We start from the raw sequence: 23,074 nt of genomic DNA on the forward strand, positions 1-23,074 counted from the left end.
CCAAGAAGGCGGCAGACAGGACAGCAGTGAGAAAGAGTGTGAGAGAGTGAGGGACAGTTATATTCCACAAGACTGTTGGGGACTGGCAGACCAGGCTCCCATGGCCAGGCAGCCTCTACTGCTGCTGAAATCTCTCCCAGGGTGGCCTACTCTGCTGCAGAGACTGCGCCATGTTGAAGGGGACAGTGGCTGTGGCTGGGAGCCCAGCCTTACCTCCACCCAGGGAGCCCTTGGACATCACCCGTGACCCTACAGCCACACCGGCCAGGGACCTGCTGCCTTAGCTGCGAACCCAAGAAACCGAGACTCCAGTGTCCTTAGCCACGGGCTCCTAAAAAGTTTGTCCAGGGGGAGACAAAATGGCGACCGAATAGGCAGATGGGTCTGGCGCCTTTTCACGGAATAGATAGAAGAAACAGCTGAATTGAATAATATCCACCCGGAATTGGCAAATTCAACACAGATGGAGAGACAATCCATGGACAGAAAGGTCAGAGATAGTCAGGAGACCGACGGGATCAGGGATCTGGGCTGGAGGGAGAAATGCATGCAGCTGGGACTAGAGTGTCAGAGGGATACTGCGCTGCACCAAGTCTGCGTACATTGGGGACATGTGTAGTGCTAGACTATGGAAGGGTATACACAGGGCTGCTGGCAGTGGGGCACTCTAGATCTAAACCCACAGACGTGGGGGGCCGTGCCCAGAAAGGCAGCCTAAAGCTCTGCACTGACTGAACAGTGCCAGGGGGAGAGAGACATGCAGCAGCCCGGTTGCTCTGTCTTTATCCTTGCTTTTACCTGCTAAACACAGGGTCTTTCAATCACAAACACTCACTTAGGCTGCAGTGCAGGGGAAGGTGGTTTTGTGGAAACTGGGGAACAAAATAGGGAGAGGCGATCAGTAAGCCAGCTCTGGGACAGTCAGATCCCTCCAATCCTGAACAGACATTTTTCTCCTGGAGACCAGGTCCCTCCTAGCACCACAGCTGCATCCAGCCTTGAGCTCGGCAAGGAAACAAAGATTCAAAGTATCCCCAGGGAGCCCTTGGGGACTGGGTTTTGAGGGGCCATTTGGTCTCGGAAACTAATGCAGAAACACCGCCACCTAGAGGCCATGTCAGAAATAGATGCTTGTGAAAATACAACTAAAAGCAGGCAGAAAAACAAAGCAGGCAGATTGGTACTGCCTGGCTGAAACCAAGGCAGTGGCATCTGACACAGAGGAGCAGTGGATTGCTGGGACCTTCAACATGTTACTGACTGTCTCTAGCAGTAAGCTGAGACGTGGCAGACAGAACAGTGGAGAGGGGTCTTAGATCAGCCCCCATGGGACATTAAATACTCAGCTGAAGCAAAGGAACTTTACTACTTCACTTTTTTGTAACCTATCTAATAAAAGAGTAATATGCAAATTAACCATAACTCCGTGACAAAGATGGCCACGCCCATAGCAGCGGGGCAGGACGCTGTCGGCTTCACCCTGGCAACGTGAGCCCAGCAGGCATTGCCTCGGCGACCCACGAGCGGGTCAGGCGGCCCTCGAGCAGGCAAGCATGGCCGCAAGCAGCCCCCAGCAGGGCCTGCCCCCGGGTCCCCACAGCGATCTGTGAGCAGGAAAGCACTGCCTGCAGGCAGCCCCCAGCAGTCCTGCTCCCAGGTCACCGTGGCGATCTGTGAGCAGGAAAACGTGGCCCACAGGCAGCACCCAGCAGGGCCTGCTCGCGGGTCGCCGTGGTGATCCGTGAGCAAGCAAGCGCGGCCACAGGCAGCACCCCACCCTGGCCACAGCTCAAGGGAGAGAACAACACGCAGGCGAGGCCAGAAGCCTGAGACACACACACACACACACACACACACACACACACACACAAACACGGAAACTACTCCGAGCCTACGTGGTGTGGCTGGGGGCAGGCCCCAGTGGACACACACATGGGGAGCCTGCTCTGAGCCTCTGCTGCCAGACTGTGGCGGTCAGTAGGACATCAACTGAGGGCTCCTGGACTGTGAGAGGGACAGGCTGAGCTGAGGGACCCCCACCCCCAGTGCACAAATTTTGTGCACTGGGCCTCCAGTCTTTTACATAAGAAAGTAATTTTTTTCTTTTCTTTATTTTATTTTTTAAATTATTTTTATTTACTATTATTATTATTATTACTACTAGAATCCTAGTGCACGGATTTGTGCACTGGTGGAGTCCTTTGGCCTGCCCTGTGGGGATCAGGCCAAGGCTGGCAGTCCAACATCCCCTGAGGGTTCCCAGAATGCGAGAGGGCACTCTGCAAAGTTGCTGTCGCTCAGCAGCTCCTGTGTTGAGCATCTGCCACCTGTTGGTCGGTGCGCATTGAAGCTACCAGACAGTTGGCTGGTCAGACAGTCGGACAGTCACTTAGGCTTTTATATATATAGATTTTTTTAAATTTTTTTATTCTATATTCTATTTTTATTTTATTATTATTGTTTTATCATTATTTTAATCTATATTATTTTTTCATTTATGTCAACCCTTTCTTACTCACTTCCCTCTTTTTCATCTTGTTTCTCTTCTCCTGTTTCTGCATTAGTTTTTCTCTCTCCTTTTTTTTTTTTCTCCTTTATAAAAATTGATCTTTTTTATCTGCTCTATTGACACATTACTATTATAGTAGTCTCTGTTGGCTTACTCATTTATCTAATTTCCTCCCCCTGCTCCAAGTCCACACACCCTTCCCTTTTCTCTTTCTTCGCTAGCCAATTTCTTTTCTGGTTGGTTGTTTGATTGTTAGTTTTTTTGTTTGTTTGTTTTTGTTTTTTATTTTATGCTTTTGTTTTTCCTCTCCTTGCTTGTTCTCTTCTTCTGCTAATAGCTTAACTAGTTTCACTCACCAAACTCAGGCCTATCTTCTCCCTACTCTATTCTCCTTTTTCCAAAATAGAGGAATATATATATATATATATATATATATATATATATATATATATATAATTTTTTATTGAATATTTTGTTTTCTTCTTATACACTCATTTGCTTTCTATCTCTTCTAAACTGAATTGTGGCCATTCCCCCATTCATTAAATTCCTTTACCTTACCTTCTGGAAATAAGCTCTGCCTCTTCAGATTCAGGTCCCCTCCATTTTTTCTGGGTGTTGGCTGTTTGCATTTTTTGGTTTAATTGTTGGTTGTGTGGAGCTTTTCCCCCATATATGTATATATTTTTCCCTTATTTTTTCTTCTTTTTCTTTTCTCTCTTACCTTTTTTCCTTTTCTCAATATCATTTTTGTGTGCTTTCCTCTCCCCTAAGTATCTTTTCTCTGGTGTTCACCTTTATTTGGGGTTATTGGTGTTGTGTATACACTCGTGTTTTGTTCCCTCTGTGTCTTATCTTGTCAAGTTGTATTTTGTGCTTTTTGATTAATGTGGTAGAGAGTGAGCAACATAACCAGACACCCAGAGAGGAGCAAACATGGGAAGACAAAGAAAGAGCCCCCATATGAAAGATAAAGAGAAATCACCAAAAAAGGAAGTAAATGAAATGGAGGCAAGCAATTTGTCAGAGAAAGAATTCACAGCAATGGTCATAAGGACACTGAAAGGATGGGAGAAAAATTCAAAAACATGTGTAAGAATCAACAGGACATGAAGAAGAATCAAGAAGAAATGAAGAATAACATTGCTGCAATAAAGAATACAATATAAAGCATCGACAGTAGACTAGAAGAAGCTGAAGACCGCATCAGTGAGCTAGAAGAAAAAGTAGGGGAAAAAAACCCAATCAGAGCAGTAACTGGAAAAAACAAACTTAAAAACCAGGAGGAGAGCATAAGGGAGTTTTGGGACAACACAAAACGAAACAACATCCTCATAATAAGGGTACCCGAAGGAGAGGAAACTGAGCAAGGAATAGAAAACCTGTTTGAAGAAATAAAGACAGAAAACTTCCCTGATATTGGGAAGAAAAATCCACACAAGTCCAAGAAGCTCACGGAGTCACTAACAAGATGAACCCGAAAAGACCGACACAAAGACACATCATAATTACACTGGCAAACACCAATGACAAAGTAAGAATCTTAAAGACTTCCAGAGAGAGACAGAAAGTGACCTCCAAGGGATCTTCCTTTAGACTATCAACTGATTTCTCAACAGAAACACATCAGGCCAGAAGGAATGGAATGAAATATACAAAGTGATGCAAAGCAAGGGATGGAATCCAAGAACACTATAGCCAACAAGGCTATCATTCAAAATTGAAGGGGAAATCAGGAGCTTCACCGGCAAAAAATGGCTAAGGGAGTTTACTACCACCAAACTAGCAATGCAGAAAAGTTAAAGGGACTGCTGTGAAAAGAAGAAATAGGAAGGGAAGAAGGAACACAGGCATAAAGAATAAAACAACTACCTATCAATAAGAACCTTAAATGTAATTTAAATAAATGCTCCAATCAAAGGACTTAGGGTAGCTGAATGGAGAGGAAAACATGACCCATATATTTTCTGTATACAAGAGACCCACCTCAGAACAAAGGACTCAAACAGACTGATAATGAAGAGCTGAGAAAAAAATAATTTAAGTGAATGGAAATTTAAAAAAAAAAAAGCTGGGGTAGCAATAACTATATCTGACAAATTAGATCCCAAATGAAGTCGGTAACAAGAGATAAGGAAAGCCACTTAATAATACTAAAGGGAGCAATTCAACAAGAAAATATAACTCTGGTAAACATATATGCACCCCATAAAGGAGCACCCAAATACATAAAAAAAATTCTGGAAGACATCAAGGGAGAGATCCACAGCAACACAGTCATAGTAGGGGACTTTAATACACCATTGACACCACTAAATAAATCCTCTAAATAAAAAATCAGCAAATAAACAGCAATCTTAAATGACTGACTATATCAGATGGACTTAATTGACATCTTCAGAACATTTCACCCCAAAGCTACAGAATATACATTCTTCTCAAGTGCACATGGGTCATTTTCAAAAGTAGACCGCTTTTTGGGACACAAGAAGTCTCTTCAAATTCAAGAAGATAGAAATCATATCAAGCATCTTCTCGGACTACAATAGCATAAAATTAGAAATCAACCACAATAAAAACAATGGAAAAAAATCAAAAACATGGAGGCTAAATAGCATGCAATTAAACAATGATTGGGTTACCAAAGACATCAAAGAAGAAATGAAAAGCATCCTGGCAAGAAACGACATTGAAAACACAATAATCCAAAATCTATGGGACACAGTGAAAGCAGTCTTGAGAGAGAAGTTCATAGCTCTATAGGCCTACCTCAAAAAACAAGAAAAAAATGGTAACAAATTATCTAACCTTATATCTCAAAGAATTAGAAAGAGATCAACAAGAAAAGCCCAGAGTAAGCAGAAAAAAAGGAAATAATAAATATCAGAGCGGAAATAAATGACTAGAGACAAAAAAGAAAAAAAGAAAAAAAAGAAAGAAAACAACACAAAAGATAAATAAAACCAAGAGCTGGTTCTTTGAAAGGATAAACAAGATTGATGAACCTCTAGCCAAGCTCACCAAGAGCAAAGAAAGAGGACCCAAATAAACATTATCAGAAACGAAAGAGGTGAAATAACAATCAACCCCACAGAAATACAAAGGATTATGAAAAAATACTATGAACAACTCTATTCCAAAAAATTAGACAACCTAGACTAAATGGGCATATTCTTAGAAAAATACAAGCTCCCAAGACTCAATTAGGAATAATAAAAAAAAACCTGAATAGTCCAATAACTACCGAAGGAATTGAAGCAGTAATCAAGAATTTTTCAGGAAAAAAAAAGCCCTGATCCAACGGCTTTCCAGGGGAGTTCTACAAATCCTTCAAAGAAGAACTAAAACCTATCCTCCTCAGACTACTCCACAAAGTCCGAGAGGAAGGCAAACTTCCAAGCTGTTTCTATGAAGCCAGCATTACCTTAATCCTAAAACCAGATAAACACACTATAAAGAAAGAGGACTAAAGGCCAATATTCTTGATAAACATAGATGATAAAGTCCTCAACAAAATTCTAGCAAATTGGATCCAGCATTACATTAGAAGCATCATACTTCATGACCAAGTGGGATTTATTCCAGGGAGGCAAGAATGGTACAATACCCATAAATCAATAAATGTGATACATCACATAAACAAATTGAGAGATAAAAATCACATAATCATACCAATTGATGCAAAAAAAAGCATTTGACAAAATCCAACAACATTTCTTGATAAAACTCTCAGCAAAGTGGGAATTGAGGGATCATACATCAACATAATAAATGCCTTATATGACAAACCTACAGCCAACATCATACTCAATGGGCAAAAACTAAATCTATTCCCCCTTAGAACAGGAACAAGATAGGGATGCCCACTTTCGCCACTCCTATTCAATATAGTACTGGAAGTGCTAGCCATAGCAGTCAGACAAGAAGAAGAAATAAAAGGCATCCAAATTGGAAAAGAAGAAGTAAAACTGTCATTATTCACAGATGACATGATACTGTACATAAAAAAATCCCAAAGACTCCACCAAAACACTACACTACTAGATTTAATAAATGACAATATAGAAGGATACAAAATTTACACCCAGAAATCTATGGCTTTTTTATATACCAATAATGAAGTCACAGAAAGAGAAACTAAAAAACAATCCTGTTCACCATTGCACCAAAAAAATTAAGATACCTAGGAAAAAACTTAACTAAGGAGATAAAAGACCTATACTCAAAAAACTACAGGACATTAAAAAGAGATAGAGGAAGACATAAACAAATGGAAGAACAAACTGTGTTCTTGGATTGATAGAATCAACATCATTAATATGTCCATACTACCAGAAGCAATTTATAGATTCAATGCAATCCCATTACAATACCAACGGAATATTTCACAGACCTAGAACAAACTCTCGAAAAATTCACCTGGAATAAAAAAAAAGACCCCGAATAGCCACAGCAATACTGAGAAAGAAGACCAAAGTTGGAGGGATCACAATAGCAGATATCAAGCTAATTACAAAGCCATGGTTCTCAAAACTGCCTGGTACTGGCACAAGAACAGACATATAGACCAATGGAACCGAACAGATAACCCAGAAATAGACCCAAGCCAATAAGCTCAATTAATATTTGATAAAGTAGGCAAGAGCATAAAATGGACTCATGACAGTCTCTTCAATAAATGGTGCTGGGATATTTGGTCATATATATGTAAGAAAACAAAACTAGATCACCAACTTACACCATACACAAAAACAAACTCAAAATGGTTAAAGGACTTAAATGTAAGACAGGAAATTATAAAAATCTTATAAGACTCCATAGGCAGCAAAACATCAGACATATATAATAGCAATATCTTTACCAATACAGCTCCTAGGGCAATGGAAACTAAGGAGAAAATAAACAAATGGGACTACATCAAAATAGAAAGCTTCTGCACAGCAAAAGAAACCATCAACAAAACAACAAGAAAGCCCACTGCATGGGAGAACATATTTGCCAATCTATTTCAGAGAAGGGTGTAATCTCCAACATTTACAGGGCACTCATACAATTTAACAAAAGGGAGATAAAAAATCCAATCAAAACATGGGCAAAGGACCTAAATAGACCATTTTCAAAAGAGGACATACAGAAGGCTGAGAGACATATGAAAATATGCTCAAAGTCACTAATCACCCAAGAGATGCAAATGAAAACAATAATGAGGTATGATCTCCCACCTGTCAGAATGGCTATCATTAACAAATCAACAAAAGACAAGTGCTGGTGAGGATGTGGAGAAAAAGGAACCCTCCTGCACTGCTGGTGGGAATGCAGACTGGTGCACCCACCGTGGAAAATAATATGGAGTTTCCTCAAAAAGTTAAGAATGAAACTCCCATTTGGCCCAGTAATCCCACTTCTAAGAATATATCCCAAGACACTAGAAACACCAATCAGAAAGGATATATGCAGCCCTATGTTCACAGCAGTACAATTTACCATAGCTAAGATCTGGAAACAACCTAAGTGCCCATCAGCAGATGAGTGGATTAAAAAACGATGGTACATCTACACAATGTAATACTATGCCACTATAAAAAAGAAGGAACTTTTACCATTTGCAACAGCATGGATGGAACTGGAGAGCATTATACTAAGTGAAATAAGCCAGTTGGAGAAAGATAAATATCACATGATCTCACTCATATGTGGGATATAATGATCAACATAAACTAATGAACAAAAATAGATCCAGAGACAAGGTAGGCAACCTCAGAGAGAATGCAGGGGAGGGGAGGGGAGGAAGGTTAGAGATCAACCAAAGGACTTGTATGCATGCATATTAGCATAACTAATGGATGCAGACACTGGGGAATTGGGTGCTTGCCCTTGGGGGTGGTAGAGGCTGGGGGGTTCAATCAGGGAAAAAGGAGACATGTAATACTTTAAACAATAAATATATAAATTAAAACAATAATAATAAATAATAAAAAATTAAAAGCCCTGTCAAGTGGGAAGAGAAGAATAGGGAATGAAAGAAATATTGGGTGTCAGGCAAGATTGGCTGGAATTTGTTATATGTGTAGATAAAAATGGGAATTGAGGGTGACTACTTAGTAAGTATAAAAACATAGTGGTCTACATATAAAAATTCTACCTTCTTCCAATGGTAGGGAACCAAAGAGTTAAGTTAAAGTAACTCCTCTTAAATTTCTGAAGAAAATACTCTCTCTTTATATATCTATATATCTATATATCTATGTATATCTATTATTCTATATATATGATCTCTTAACCACCCCCCTCCCCTGCTTTCCCTCTGAGGTATGAAGGTCTGTTTGGTGTTTCTCTGTCTCTAGATCTTTTTTGTTAATCTGTTTATCTATATATCTATATATCTATTTATCTATATCTATATCTATATATCTATATATCTATTTATCTATATCTAAAGATATTATCTACCTATATATCTATATCTATATCATCTATATCTATATCTATATCTCTATATCTATCTATCTGTATCTGTAGCTATATCTATATCTATTCTATATTCATATCATGTATAATCTATCTATATAAATTCCTTAAATAGGTATCATTGAAGTCACTAGGGAATTATTTTTAGTTCATATATTTCCTAAGTGTCTTTAGAAGAGACTGAGAAAATAGGGCCTGTTATTTTTCCCACAGCAGCACACATTAATATAACCATAAGATTTACATTCTTAAAACCCAGAACAACAACAAAATATGAGAGTTAGAATGTAGGATTATTTTATTTTTTAAATTTGTCTTTATTGTTGAAAGTATTATAGGTTTCCTGCCTTTTCCCTCATTGAACCCTTCAACCCCACATGTAGGTTTATTTTTATTTTATTTACTTTGTTGGTTAGTTAATTTATTTATTATTTTATTTTTTTATTGTTTAAAGTATTACATATGTCTCCTTTTCCCCTATCAATCCCTCCCTGGCCACTCCCATCCCACAGGACAAGCCCCCACCAACCCAGCGTCCATGTCCATTGGTTATGCTAATATGCATGCATACAGGTCCTTCAGATGATCTCTTAACCACCCTCCTCCCCTGCCTTCCCTCTGAGGTTTGAAGGCCTGTTTGGTGTTTCTCTGTCTCTAGATCTATTTTTGTTAATCTGCTTATGTTGTTCACTGGAGGGCCAGTGCATAAAATTTGTGCACTTGGGGGGTTTCCTCAGCCTGGCCTGCACCCTCTCACAGTCTGGGAGCCCTTGGGGGATGTGCGACCGACATCCTTAGCACTGCTGTGGAGGTGGGAGAGGCTCCCACCACTGCGGCTGCACTCCCCATCCATGAGCCGGGCTTCTGGCTGAGCGGCACTCCCCCTGTGGGAGCACACTGACCACCAAGGGTCAGTGCACATCATAGTGACTGGTTGTTCTGCCATTCGGTCGATTTGAATATTAGCCTTTTATTATATAGGACTAGAGGACCAGTGCACGAATTCGTGCACTAGTGGGGTCCCTCAGCCTGGCCTGCGGGATCGGGTCAAAACCAGCTCTCCGACATCCCCCGGGGGTCCAAGATTGCAAGAGGGTGCAGGCCAGGCCAAGGGACCCCACCAGTGCATGATCAGGGCAGGGGAGGGACTGCGGGAGGGCTCCAGGGCATGTCCAGCCCGTCTTGCTCAGTCCCGATCAGCTGTACCCCAGCAGCAAGCTAACCTACCAGTTGGAGTGTCTGCCCCCTGGTGATCATAGTGACTAGTCTACCAGTCAACTGTCTGCCACCTGGTGGTCAGTGCACATCATAGTGAGCGGTTGAGCGGCTTTAGCATATCATTAGCATATTATGCTTTGATTGGTTGAACGAATAACAAGACACTTAGCATATTAGGCTTTTATTATATAGGATGTTATTTGGTTGATTACATCCCACCCGCCCACCCATGATTGGGGCCGGGGAGGGATGCGGTAGGTTGGGCAGATGGGGAGGGACCGCAGGAGGTCTCCAGGGCAAGTCTGGCCCGTCTCACACAGTCCCGATTGGCCGGATGCTAGCAGCAAGCTAACCTACCGGCCAGAGTGTGTGTCCCCTGGTGGTCAGTGAACATCATAGCGAGTGGCTGAGAGCCCTTACCATATCATTAGCATATTATGCTTTGATTGCTTGAACAGATGACTGGACAACCAGACACTTAGCATATTAGGCTTTTATTATATCTACTAGAGGCCTGGTGCACAAAATTTGTGCATGGGGGGTGTCCCTCAGCCGGCCTGCACCCTCTCCAATCTGGAACCCCTCGGGGGATGTCCGACTGCTGGTTTAGGCCCACAGGGATCATGCCTACACCAGCAGTCGGACATCCCTCTCACAATCCAGGACTGCTGGCTCCTAACCACTCGCCTGCCTGCCTGCCTGATTGCCCCTAACCGCTCCCCTGCCAGACTGATTGATGCCTCACTGCTCCCCTGCTGGCCCGATCACCCCCAACTGTCCTCCCCTGCAGGCCATCTTCTGACAGCCATCTTGTGATGATGTGAGGGCGTCACATGAGGGCACGAGGACCACCTAGGCTTTTATTATTATCCTATCTAATAAAAGAGAAACATGGTAATTAGCCGTAACTTCGCTACCCTTCCCAGTGGCTAATCAGGGCGATATGCAAATTAACTGCCAACCAAGATGGCGGCCGGCAGCCAGGCAGTGAAGTGAACAGGAGGCTTGCTTGCTCCATGATGGAGGAAGCCAAGGTTCCCCGCCTTCCATTGCTGGGCTCTGAGCTGCAGTTTAAGAAACATTGTTGCAATTATAGAAGCAAACCCCCCCCCCCCCCCCAGATACCTGCTTTCAGCTGTCAGAGCTGGAGCGAGCAGGATCGAAACAGTGTTACAATTATAGAACCCAAACAAACCAGATACCTGCTTTCAGCAGCTGAGGCCTCAAGCTGGAGCCGGCCTCAGAGCTAAAGCCGCTTTCAGCTCCAGTGACAGCCATAGAAGGTAAATAAATCCCAGAATAAAAGAAAAAAAGAAAAAAAAAGACAGGTTGGAAGCTTCAGTTGCCCACCAGCCTGAAAACGGCCCTCAGCCCCTCACCCAGACTGGCCAGGCACCCAGTGGGGACCCCCACCCTGAAGAGGGTGTGACCAGCTGCAATCAGCCATCATCCCCTCATCCAGGCTGGCCAGGCACCCAAGCGGGACCCCCACCCTGATCCAGGACACCCTTCAGAGAAAACCAGCCGGCCCCCACCCGTGCACCAGGCCTCTATCCTATAAGAGTAAAAGGGTAATATGCCTCCCAGCACCGGGATCAGCGGAGCCGCAAGGCCTCCTGAATCTGGGATCAGCGGAGCCTCGAGGCTTCACGCCCCGGGATCAGCAGAGCAGTGAGGCCTCCCAGCACCGGGATCAGTGGAGCAGCGAGGCCTCACTGCCCCTGTGTCAAGCGGAGCCGTGAGGCCTCCCAGCACTGGGACCAGCAGAGTCGTGAGGCCTCCTGGCCCCTGGAGCAGCGTGACAGGGGGCAGCGCCCAAACCCCCTGATCGCCCTGCGGCTCTGTGTGTGACAGGGGGCGGGGCCACAACCTCCCTATCCGCCCTGCTCTGTTCATGACAGGGGAAGGTGCCCCAACCCCCTGAAAGGCCCTGCTCTGTGTGTGACAGGGTGTGGCGCCCCAACGCCCCCATGGGCCCGCCCCCATGGGCCCTGCTCTGTGTGTGACGGGGTGGAGCCACAATCTCCCCATTGGCCCTGCCCTGAGTGTGACAGGGGGGAGTGCCCCAACCCCCTGATTGCCCTGCTCTGTGTGTGACAGAGTACAGAGCCCCAAACCCCCTGATGGGCCCTGCTCTGTGCGTGACAGGGGGTGGCGCCGCAACTTCCCCATTCGACCCTGCCTGAGTGTGACAGGAGGCGGCGCCCCAACCCCCCAATCGGCCCTACCCTGAGTGTGACTGGGGTGGCATCGCAACCTCCTGATCCGCCCTGCTCTGTGCATGACAGGGGGCGGCGCTCCAACTCCCCAATCGGCCTTGCTCTGAGCCCGACCAGGGCTGCACCTAGGTATTGGACCTGCCCTCTGCCACCCGGAGCAGGCCTAAGCCAGCAGGTCGTTATCTCCCGAGGGGTCCCAGACTGTGAGAGGGCACAAGTGGGACTGAGGGACACCCCCCCCCCCCCGCCAGTGCACAAATTTTTGTGCACTGGGCCTCTAGTAAGTAATAATAAAAGCATAATATGCTAATTAGATGGAACAGCTGAACAATCTTCCGGACATCATTCCGATATCCTTACGGATGAAGCCACAGTGGAGGGGGCTGAGGCAGAGGTGGTTAGGGGCAATCAGGCAGGCAGGCAAGCAGTTAGGGGCAATGAGGCAGGCAGGCAGTGTGGTTAGGGGCAATCAGGCAGGTGAGTAGTTAGGGGTTATCAGGCAGGCAGGCAGGCAGGCAGAGCGGTTAGGAGTGATCAGGCAGGCAGGTGAGCTGTTAGGAGCCAGCAGTCCTGGGCTGCGAGAGGGATGTCCAACTGCCAGTTTAGGTCCAATCCCTGTGGGCCTAAACCGGCAGTTGGACATCCCCCGAGAGGTCCCAGGTTGGGAGAGGGTGCAGGCTGGGCTGAGGGACCCTCCCCCTCATGTATGAATTTTGTGCACTGGGCCTCTAGTAGGATTATTTTCTATAAATGAATGAGATCATATAATATTTATCTTTCTTCAACTGGCTTATTTCACTTAGCATAATGGTCCATCCATGCTGTTACAAATAGTAAAAGTTCCTTCTTTTTTATAGCAGCGTAGTATTCCATTGTGTAGATGTACCACAGTTTTTTAATCCACTCATCTGCTGATGGCCACTTAGGCTGTTTCCAAATCTTGGCTATTGTAAATTGTGCTGCTAAGAACATAGGGGTGCATATATCCTTTCTGATTGGTGTTTCTAGTTTCTTGTGATATATTTCTAGAAGTGGGATTACTGGGTCAAATGGGAGTTCCATTTTTAACTTTTTGAGGCAACACCATACTGTTTTCCACAGTGGCTGCACCAGTCTGCATTCCCACCAGCAGTGCAAGAGGGTTCCCTTTTCTCCACATCCTCACCAGCACTTGTTTGTTGATTTGTTGATGATAGCCATTTTGACAGGTGTGAGATGGTACCTCATTGTTGTTTTGATTTGCATCTCTTGGATGATTAGTGACTTTGAGCATGTTTTATATGTCTCTTGGCCTTCTGTATGTCCTCTTTCAAAAAGTGTCTATTTAAGTCCTTTGCCCATTGTATGAGTTCCCTATACATTTTGGAGATTAAACCCTATTGGAAATAACATTGGCAAATACGTTCTCTATGCAGTGGACTTTCTTCCATTGGCAAATACGTTCTCTATGCAGTGGACTTTCTTCCTTCCTTCCTTCCTTCCTTCCTTCTCCCTTTCTCTCTCTCTCTCTCTCTCGGTTTCTTTTGCTGTGCAGAAGTTTTTAGTTTGATGTAGTCCCATTTGTTTATTTTCTCTTTAGTTTCCATTGCCCTAGGAGCTGTATCAGTAAATATATTGCTATGACATATGTCTGATATTTTACTGCCTATGGAGTCTTATAAGATTTTTATGGTTTCTCATCTTCCATTTAAGTCCTTTATCCATTTTGAGTTTATTTTTGTGTATGGTGAAAGTTGGTGATCTAGTTTCATTTTTTCGAATGTATCTGACCAATTTTTCCAACACCATTTATTGAAGAGACTGTCTTCACTCCATTGTATGCTCTTGCCACCTTTGTCAAATATTATTTGAGCATAATGGATTGGGTGCATTTATGGGGGTCTCTGTTCTGTTCCATAGATCTATATGCCTTTTCTTGTGCTAGTACCAGGGTCTTTACATTATGGTGGGTTTGTAGTATAACTTGAAATCTTGTATTGTGATTCCTCCTACTTTGTTTTTTTGTTGTTATTCCCCCCCCCACTAAAATTGCTTCAGCTATTTGGGGTCTTTTTTGATTGCATATAAATTTTTGGAGTTTTGTTCTAGGTCTGTGAAATATGCTCTTGGTATTTTAATAGGGATTGCATTGAATATGTAGATTGCCTTGGGTAGTATGGACAATTTTATGATGTTGACTAGATGCCCAGTGCACGAAATTCGTGCACACAGGGGGTGTCCCTCAGCCCGGCCTGCACCCTCTCCAATCTGGGACTCCTTTGGGGATGTCTGACTGCTGGACATGGCCCATTGGATTGGGCCTAAACCAGCAGTCGGACATCCCTCTCACAATCCGGGACTCCTGGCTCCTAACCTGCCTGCCTGCCTGATTGTCCCTAACCACTTCTGCCTGCCAGCCTGATCGCCCTCTAACCGCTCCCCTGCTGGCCTGATTGACGCCTAACTGCTCCCGTGACAGCCCATTTGCCCCCAACTGCCCTACCCTGCAGCCTGGTTCCCCCCAACTGCCCTTCCCTGCAGGACTGGTCGCCCCCAACTGCCCTCCCTTGCTGGCCTGTTCACCCCCAACTGGCCTCCCCTGCCAGCCTGAGTGCCCACAACTGCCCTCCCCTGCTGGCCATTTTGTGGTGACCATCTTGTGGTGACCATCTTGTGGCAGCCATCTTGTGATGATGCGAGGGCGGCCATCTTATGACAACCTCGTGCAAGGGCGTCACACGACGCCACCTAGGCTTTTATTATATAGGATTCTACCAATCCATGAATATGGTATTGTCTTCCACTTGCTTATATCTCCTTCTATCTCTTTTTTCAGCATCCTGTAGATTTCTGAGTACAGGTATTTATCCTCCTTTGTTAAGTTAAATCCTAACTGTTAATTTTTTTGTTACAATGGTAAATGGTTTGTTTGTTTAGTTTCTCTTTCTGAGAATTCCTTATTGGTGTGTATACAAGCCATCGATTTTTGGGTGGTTATTTTGTATCCTGCTACTTTGATAAATTCATTTATTAAATGTAATAGTTTTTTGGTGGAGTCTTTAGGTTTTCTTTAGTCTTTAGGTTTACAATAATGAGAGTGTTACATCCACCTTTCCAATTTGGATGCCTTTTATTTCTTCCTCTTGTCTGATCACTGTGGCTAGGACTTCCAGTACTATGTTGAATAAGAGTGGTGAGAGCAGACATTCCTGTCTTGTTCTGGTTCTTATGGGAAATGGCTTTAGTTCTTCCTTATTGAGTATGATGTTGGCTGTAGGTTTGTCATATAACGCTTTTATTATGTTCAGGTATAATTCCTCTATTCCCACTTTGCGGAGAGTTTTCTTTTTTTTTAATCAAAAATATGTGTTGGATATTATGCAATGCTTTTTCTGCTTCTATTGATATGATCATGTGATTTTTGTCTTTCAATTTGTTTATGTGATGTATCACGTTTATTGATTTGAAAATATTGTTCCAGCCTTTCATCCCTGGAATAAATCCCACTTGGTCATGGTGTATGATCTTTTTAATATATTACTGGACCTGATTTGCTAACATTTTGTTGAGGCTTTTAGCATCTATGTTCATCAGGGATATTGGCCTATAATTCTCTTTATCTGTAGTGTCTTTATCTGGTTTTGGAATTAGGATAGTGCTTGCCTCATAAAAAGAGCTTGGAGGTGTTCCTTCCTCATGGATTTTCTGAAATAGGTTGAGGAGTATAGGTATTCATTCTTTGAATGTTTGGTAAAACTCCCCGGTGAAGCCATCCGGGCTTTGGCTTTTGTTTGCTGGGAGGTTTTATTACTGCTTCTATTTCATTAGTTGTTATTGGCCTATTCAGGTTTTCTGATTACTCCTGATTCAGTTTGGGGAGATTGTATTTTTCTAGAAATTTGTCCATTTCTTGGGCATTGTTCAGCTTGTTGGCCTATAGTTGTTCATAGTACAGTGGGGCCTTGACTTATGAGTTTAATTCGTTCTGTGACGGAGCTCGTAACTCAAATTACTCGTATGTCAAATCAAGAAGTGAATGAGTGAGACACGTGATGCTGGGCTGATGTTGTGGCGTTCACTGTGACGTTCGCTGCGCCAAATAGTGGTGGGGTATCTGAAGCTGGCTTGTAACCCGAATTTTAGCTCGCAACTCAAAGCAAAAAATCGGCCGAGAGACGGCTCGTATCTCGAAAAACTCGTTAGTCGGGACACTCGTAAGTTAAGACCCCACTGTATTTCCTTACAATCCTTTGTATTTCTGTGGTGTCAGAAATACACCACAGAAATACACTTTTGTTTCTGATTTTATTTATTTGGGTCCTCTCTCTTTGTTTCTGACAAGTCTAGCTAACGATATATCAATTTTGTTTATCCTTTCAAAGAATCAGCTCTTGGTTTCATTGAGTTTTTGTATTTTTTTTTTTCAGTCTCTATGTTATTTACTTTGGCTCTGTTTATTATTTCCTTCCTTTTACTTACTCTGGGCTTTTCTTGTTCTTTCTAGTTCTTTAAGTTGTAAGGTTAGTTTGTTGTTGATTTTTCTTGTTTTTTTGAGGTATGCCTGTAGTGTTTTGAACTTGCCTCTAAGGACTGCTTTTGCTGTGTCCCAGACATTTTGGGTTGCTGTGTGTTCCTTTTCATTTGTTTCTAGGAAGGTTTTTATTTCTTTCTTGATCTCATTGGTAACCCATTCATCATTTAATAACATGTTAGCCTCCATGTGTTTGAATGTTTTGGGGTGTTTTTACTGTAGTTGATATCTAATTCCATTCCACTTTGTTCTGAGAAGATGCTTGATATTTCAATCTTCTTGAAGTTGTAGAGACTTGTTTTGTGTCTGACATGTGGTCTATCTTTGTGAATGATTTATGTGCACTTGAGAAGAATGTATATTCTCCTGTGTTGGGGTGAAATGTTCTATCAATGTCAATTAAATCCATCTGACCCAGTGTGTCCTTTAGAGTCACTGTTTCTGGGTTAAGTTTTTGTCTGGAAGATCTATCCAGTGAATTCAGCGGGGTGTTAAAGTCCCCTACTATGACTGTATTTTTGTTGATCTCTCCATTAAGATCCTCTAGAAGGTTTTTTAAATATTTATAATCTCCTATATTGGGTGCATATATGTTTACCAAGGTTATAGCCTCTTGTTGGATTGATCCCTTCAGTATTATATAGTTACTTTGTTGTCTCTTTTGATGGCCTTCATTTTGAAGTCTATTTTGTTGGAAATGAGTATTGCTATTCTATTTTTTTTTCTTTTTCATTTGCTTCGAAAATTTTTTCTTATCTCATCACTCTCATCCTGTGTGTGTCTTTTGTTCTGAGGTGGGTCTCTTTTGGACAGCATATAGTTGGGTCATGTTTTTGTATCCATTCAGCTATCCTATGCCTTTTGATTGAATCATTTAATCCATTTACATTTAGGGTTATTATTGATAGGCACTTATTTATTGCCGTTTTAATTCTGAATGCCTAGGATTCTCTCCGTGTTTCTTTTTCTCATTACAGCAGTCCCTTTAGCAATTCTTTTTTTATATATATATATTTTATTAATTTTTTACAGAGAGGAAGGGAGAGGGACAGAGAGTTAGAAACACCGATGAGAGAGAAACATCGATCAGTTGCTTCCTGCACACCCTTTACTGGGGATGTGCCCGCAACCAAGGCACATGCCCTTGACCGGAATCGAACCTGGGACCCTTCAGTCCGCAGGCCGACACTCTATCCACTGAGCCAAGCTGGTTAGGGCTAGCAATTCTTGTTAAATGCTTGCTTGGTCATGATACACTCCCTTAGTGGTTTTTTTTTTTTTTGTCTGGGAAGCTCTTTATTTGACCATCTATTTTGAATGACAGCCTTGTTGGATATAGTAATCTTGGTTTCAGATCCTTGCTTTCCATTATCTTGAGTACTTCATGCCATTCCCTTCTGGCTTGTAGAGTTTCTGGTGAGAAATCAGGTGTCAGCCTTATGGGAGTTCCTTTCTAGGTAACAGTTTTCTTTTCTCTTGCTGCCTTTAAGATTCTCTCTTTGTCTTTAAATTTTGGCATTTTAATTATGATGTGTCTGGGTGTAGACCAGTTTAGGTTCTTCTTTCTTGGTGTTCTCTGTGCCTCCTGAACCTGTGTGAATTTTTCCTTTAACAGTTCAGGGAAGTTTTCTGCCTTTATTTCTTCAAACACATTCTCTATCCCTTACTCCCTTTCTGCCTCTTCTGGCACAACTGCTATTTGAATATTGTTATGTTTCACATTGTCCCACAGCTTCCTTAAGCTGTCCTGTTTTTTTGGTTGTCTGATTGAGTGATTTTTTTCAACCTTGTCTTCTAATTCACTGATTCGGTCCTCAACTTCCCCTAATATGTTGTGTATTCCTTCCATGTGTTCTTTATTTGTGTTATGTCATTATTTATTTCTGACCATCCTTTTTTCATAGTTACTGTATTTTTGTTCATGCTGTTGAGCTTCTTTGCCATCATTACTCTGAACTGTTTCAGATAAATTTCTTATCTCTGCTTCATTTTCTCTTCTTCTGGAGAATTCTGTTTTTCTTTCATTTGGATTTTTTTCTTTGTCTCCTCATTTTGGCCATCTGTTTGGGTTTGTGTTAGGTAGATCCTCTATGCCTCTCAATCTCTAGTGCAGGACAGTGTCAAATGATGTTTCTGATTAATTAGACCGGCAAAGACTTAAAGACTCCAGAGACCACCTCTGTCTACAGCAGTGGTTCTCAACCTTGGCTGCACATTAGAATCACCTGGGAATCTTTTTAAAATCCTGATTTCTGGGCCTCATCTCCCAGAAATTCTTTTTTTTTGTTCTTCTGGAATTACACTAAAATCAAGAAAAATCATAATTCTAGAAACAAATTTCCAGAGATGAGCCCCAGAAATCAGGATTTAAAAAATTCCCAGGGATTCTAATGTGCAGCCAAGGTTGAGAACCACTGGTCTACAGACTGATAGGATTCTGATTTTAATGGCCCCAGACAATTGTCCTCAGGTGAGGCTAGAGTTTTTTTTCAACAGGGTGGGGTGGTTGCTGCCTGGAGGCTAATTGTTATTTTTAGTTTCTTAAGTGGCCTCAGGGCAAGGTGTTTTCCAATAGGATGTGTCAACTGTCTTCCCCCCACGCAAAGCAAATGTCTGTGTGGGAAAGATGTCCTCTGCTGTGTGAGGGAATGACTCAGCACTGGAAACTGTGCATATCTGCCTTCTGAGCTCTAACCCCCAAGTCTTCAATCCTAGCTCCTGCTCACATAGCTCTAGTACACTCTGTCCTCCCTCTGCGGAAGCACCATGTGGGTCATTCCACAGGGAATTTTGTGCATTGGCCCTTTAAAAGGGTGCCTGAAATTCCAACTCTCTCTTCCTGGCAGATAGCTACCCTGCTGCTTTTCACAGCCACATGTTATGTTGGTACCCTTCTCAGGAGTGGTGATCTCTGCTGGGGAGCCCATCTTGGAGCTTAGACCCCAGAATTCTCAGTGGCAACCCCCCACAGCTGAGATATCTCTCCAGAACTTCAGTTGCTTTCTGTGGGTGCCTGGCCAGCCCTTTTGTACCTCTGCCCCTCCTACCAGGCTCTATGCAGTCTCCATGTTCGGTCCTTGTGTATCAGGGTTCTCTCCTGCGAGTATTCCATTGATTATTCTGGAAGTTTTTTCTCTATTTTAGTTGTAATTCCAGTTTGTTTCTGGGAGCATGTTCATGAAGCATCCACTTACTTTGCCACCATTTTTAATCTTCTGTAGGTTTATTTTTAAATTCCATGAGTTTTTTGTTACTGCACTGAAAATGCTGGGCAGTGAGCAAGATATTGGAGGGACATCAGGAACAGGAGACAACCAATCCTTTGGCACAGGTATTATCAGACTTCTATTCTTCTATCCAAAACCAAAGAAGAAAAGGTTGCTAATTAAGTTGAAAGTTGGAAAGAAAGGACAGACATAATATCTTTATAACATGGAAAATCTGCCATCTCCTATATCTATGCACACATCAGAAGGGCAAGAACAGGGCTCTTTTCACATTCTGAACATCACCTAGTTCATTGTTAAGCAATGAAACTGCCCTGAACTTTATCCAGGGTAAATAATTGGGATACTTTTGTTTACATATTTTTCAGTGAAAGTGAAAACAAGCCAAAAATCTAAATTGAATTTGAAAGAGAAGGGAAACTCAGGTTTTGAGGAAATACAAGAAGGTCTGCCTACCAGAAATGCATTCTCATTCCTGAAGAATGTTGGTTCTAAACTAGCCTTCTATATAAAGCTTAGAACTGGGGGAGTGTGAAATGCTGTAATTGACAATTGAAAGGGAGAGAAATAAGTCAGTTACACTCTTCAAGACCATACTTACAAAGAGAAAACAGGCACCGATCATGGCTGCTTTGACCCTCACATCTAAATCCACAGGAACATGAATCCCAAAGTTGTCAGCATTGGTGAAAACATTGTTTACAAACCCAGACCAGTACTTTGAAATCTTCCCAATTGTAAGATTTTCATTAATGGTCTTCACCTTTAAAAATAAAATAAGAGGAATGTAAACAGATGGTCTTATATTTCTTCACATGCTTATTTCATGAGAGATTAATTATTTTATTCATCGTCTCTAAATGACAATATGATGTTACTCATTCCTTTATATAAGCATAAGTTTATATATTTAACTTTCTATTTCACTGTTCAGGTATTTTGCTTTCCTGACAGTTTTCTAATCTATCATAAATTTTTATTTTGTTTTGGATATAGATGGAGAATGTAATAGCACATTACATTCACAATTATACACAATTATACACAATTAAGGCCAGCTGACCACAAGATGGCAGCAGGTACATATATAGTTTTAATTATGTGGTCTAACCAGAAAGGTAATTCCTTACTGGAGGTTCAAATTTTAAACCTCAATTCCTCAAAAAAAAAAAAAAAAAAAAAAGAAAGAGAGAAAGAGAGAGAGAGAGAGAGAGAGAGAGAGAGAGAGAAATAGATAAAGGCTTTAGGAGGAATTAGCTTCACTTCTAGGTGCAATTTGTTAACTTCTAAATTTTATTACTGATTTTATAATTACAAACACATTTAAATTTTATTAGCCATTGCTTAATCTCATTTTTATATTATACTTAGACATTTACTAGCTAATTTCTTGAATAACCAATCATAAGCACTATTTTTGCATTAAAAAGTCCTAATATACCACATAGGAAGTTCAGACTAATTTGACATAAAAAAAAATCTATAGTCCTCCTCAGCTAGGCGTTCACAATGAAAATTTATCAGCTATTCATTTGCTTGCCTTGTTTCCCATTCAAAGGCTGAAAATGATTCAATATAAACTTTCATTTTCAGTATGTCAGTAGAAGATAGAGAAAGTTACTTAGGACATCCCTATACCCAGAATATTAAAACTTTATGTCTAATTTCTTCTTTGACCATAGGGCATGTTTTTATACTTTATTCTTAGGAGAGCCACGCCACGTCTTTTTGGAATGGAGTGGAGTTAAGAGATCTCCTTTTGCAAAATTTTCATTGCTTCTTATGTGAATGCTGTTAAACTGAACATCTTAGGTGGTGTACATGAATTAATAAATAAAAAATTAATATACAGTTTAAATCAGACCATATCCTCTGCCTAAGGTGGAGAAACTAAGATAGTTCATATTGATATGCAACAACTTATTGTTTTTTAACATTCAATTTACATAAATACATTTATGTGAGAATATGTTGTTCTATAAAACAAAGATAGCAGGTCTTATGAACATAACTTTTCAATTAGTGATATTTTAATGGAATGTGCTTCTGAGATGAGATCTGAACTGGGGTATGTTACCACCAGAACTATAGGATGTAATTTATGTGACTCTAAACTATATATATTTGCTTTATATCATGGGTGCTATACTTCTACATAAATAAAATTTTTGTAGTATGTTTAAAAATTCCTTAGTGTTTCTGAAATTATGAGTTACTATAGGGATGTAAAATATTGGTTTATTACATTATTTCACATATATATTATTTTCTAAATTTATTACAGAAGTATTTCATTATTTGAACATTTAAAAGAATTGAATTATGTTGCAACAAATCAGGATCTAAGCGAGAACTTCCTTCATTTTGTCGATCATACCTCAAAATCCACATCACCAAAACAGCCACATGTTGCACAAGGACCAACAATTTTCAAAATATCTTCTTTGTTTGCATTTTGTATTGTGAATTTAGGCAGAAATGGGTCCCACTTCTGTGCCACATAACCAACTACAGTACCAGGAGGAGCTTGGATTTCTAACTGTAAGAAGAAATAATAATAAAATAAGATTCTCTAAGGTTATTGTATTTTAATTTTATTATAATTTAAATTTACTTCTAAACAATATACTTTTATGAAGTTATTTTCACATTATACAAGTCATTTTAAATATCTGGTTCTAAGGAAGCAAAGCAGTGTTTATTCATATTTTATAGAAATGAAGAAACTCATTGTATAGATATATGTTTGGTATTATGCACTAAAAGTCCATATCTTTGATCTTATTTCCTAAAGAGAACCTATCCCAGAACTGTCTTTTGAACTTGGGACACTGGATTCTTTGCCATTTTTGTTCCAATTACAGCAGTTTGTCAAGCATGGAAAGTTGTTTCCCATGAGGGCCCTAGTATCTACTCTTCAAAT

General features: G+C 41.4%; 1 protein-coding gene across 1 annotated transcript in view; it reads right to left on the reverse strand.

The window, feature by feature from the left end:
- Positions 1-3,693: 3,693 nt before the first annotated feature.
- The window catches only part of PLSCR5 (phospholipid scramblase family member 5), a 47,719-nt gene continuing 28,338 nt past the window's right edge, over positions 3,694-23,074 (reverse strand). The window contains exons 5-7 of the mRNA XM_023753769.1: positions 22,529-22,690; positions 20,753-20,914; positions 3,694-3,723 (exon numbers count right to left, since the gene is read on the reverse strand). Of these exons, the coding sequence (XP_023609537.1) occupies positions 3,694-3,723; positions 20,753-20,914; positions 22,529-22,690 (354 nt within the window). The remainder of the gene's footprint in view (positions 3,724-20,752; positions 20,915-22,528; positions 22,691-23,074) is intronic.

Source organism: Myotis lucifugus, unplaced genomic scaffold, assembly GCF_000147115.1.
Source record: "Myotis lucifugus unplaced genomic scaffold, Myoluc2.0 scaffold_50, whole genome shotgun sequence".
Classification (NCBI taxonomy): domain Eukaryota; kingdom Metazoa; phylum Chordata; class Mammalia; order Chiroptera; family Vespertilionidae; genus Myotis; species Myotis lucifugus.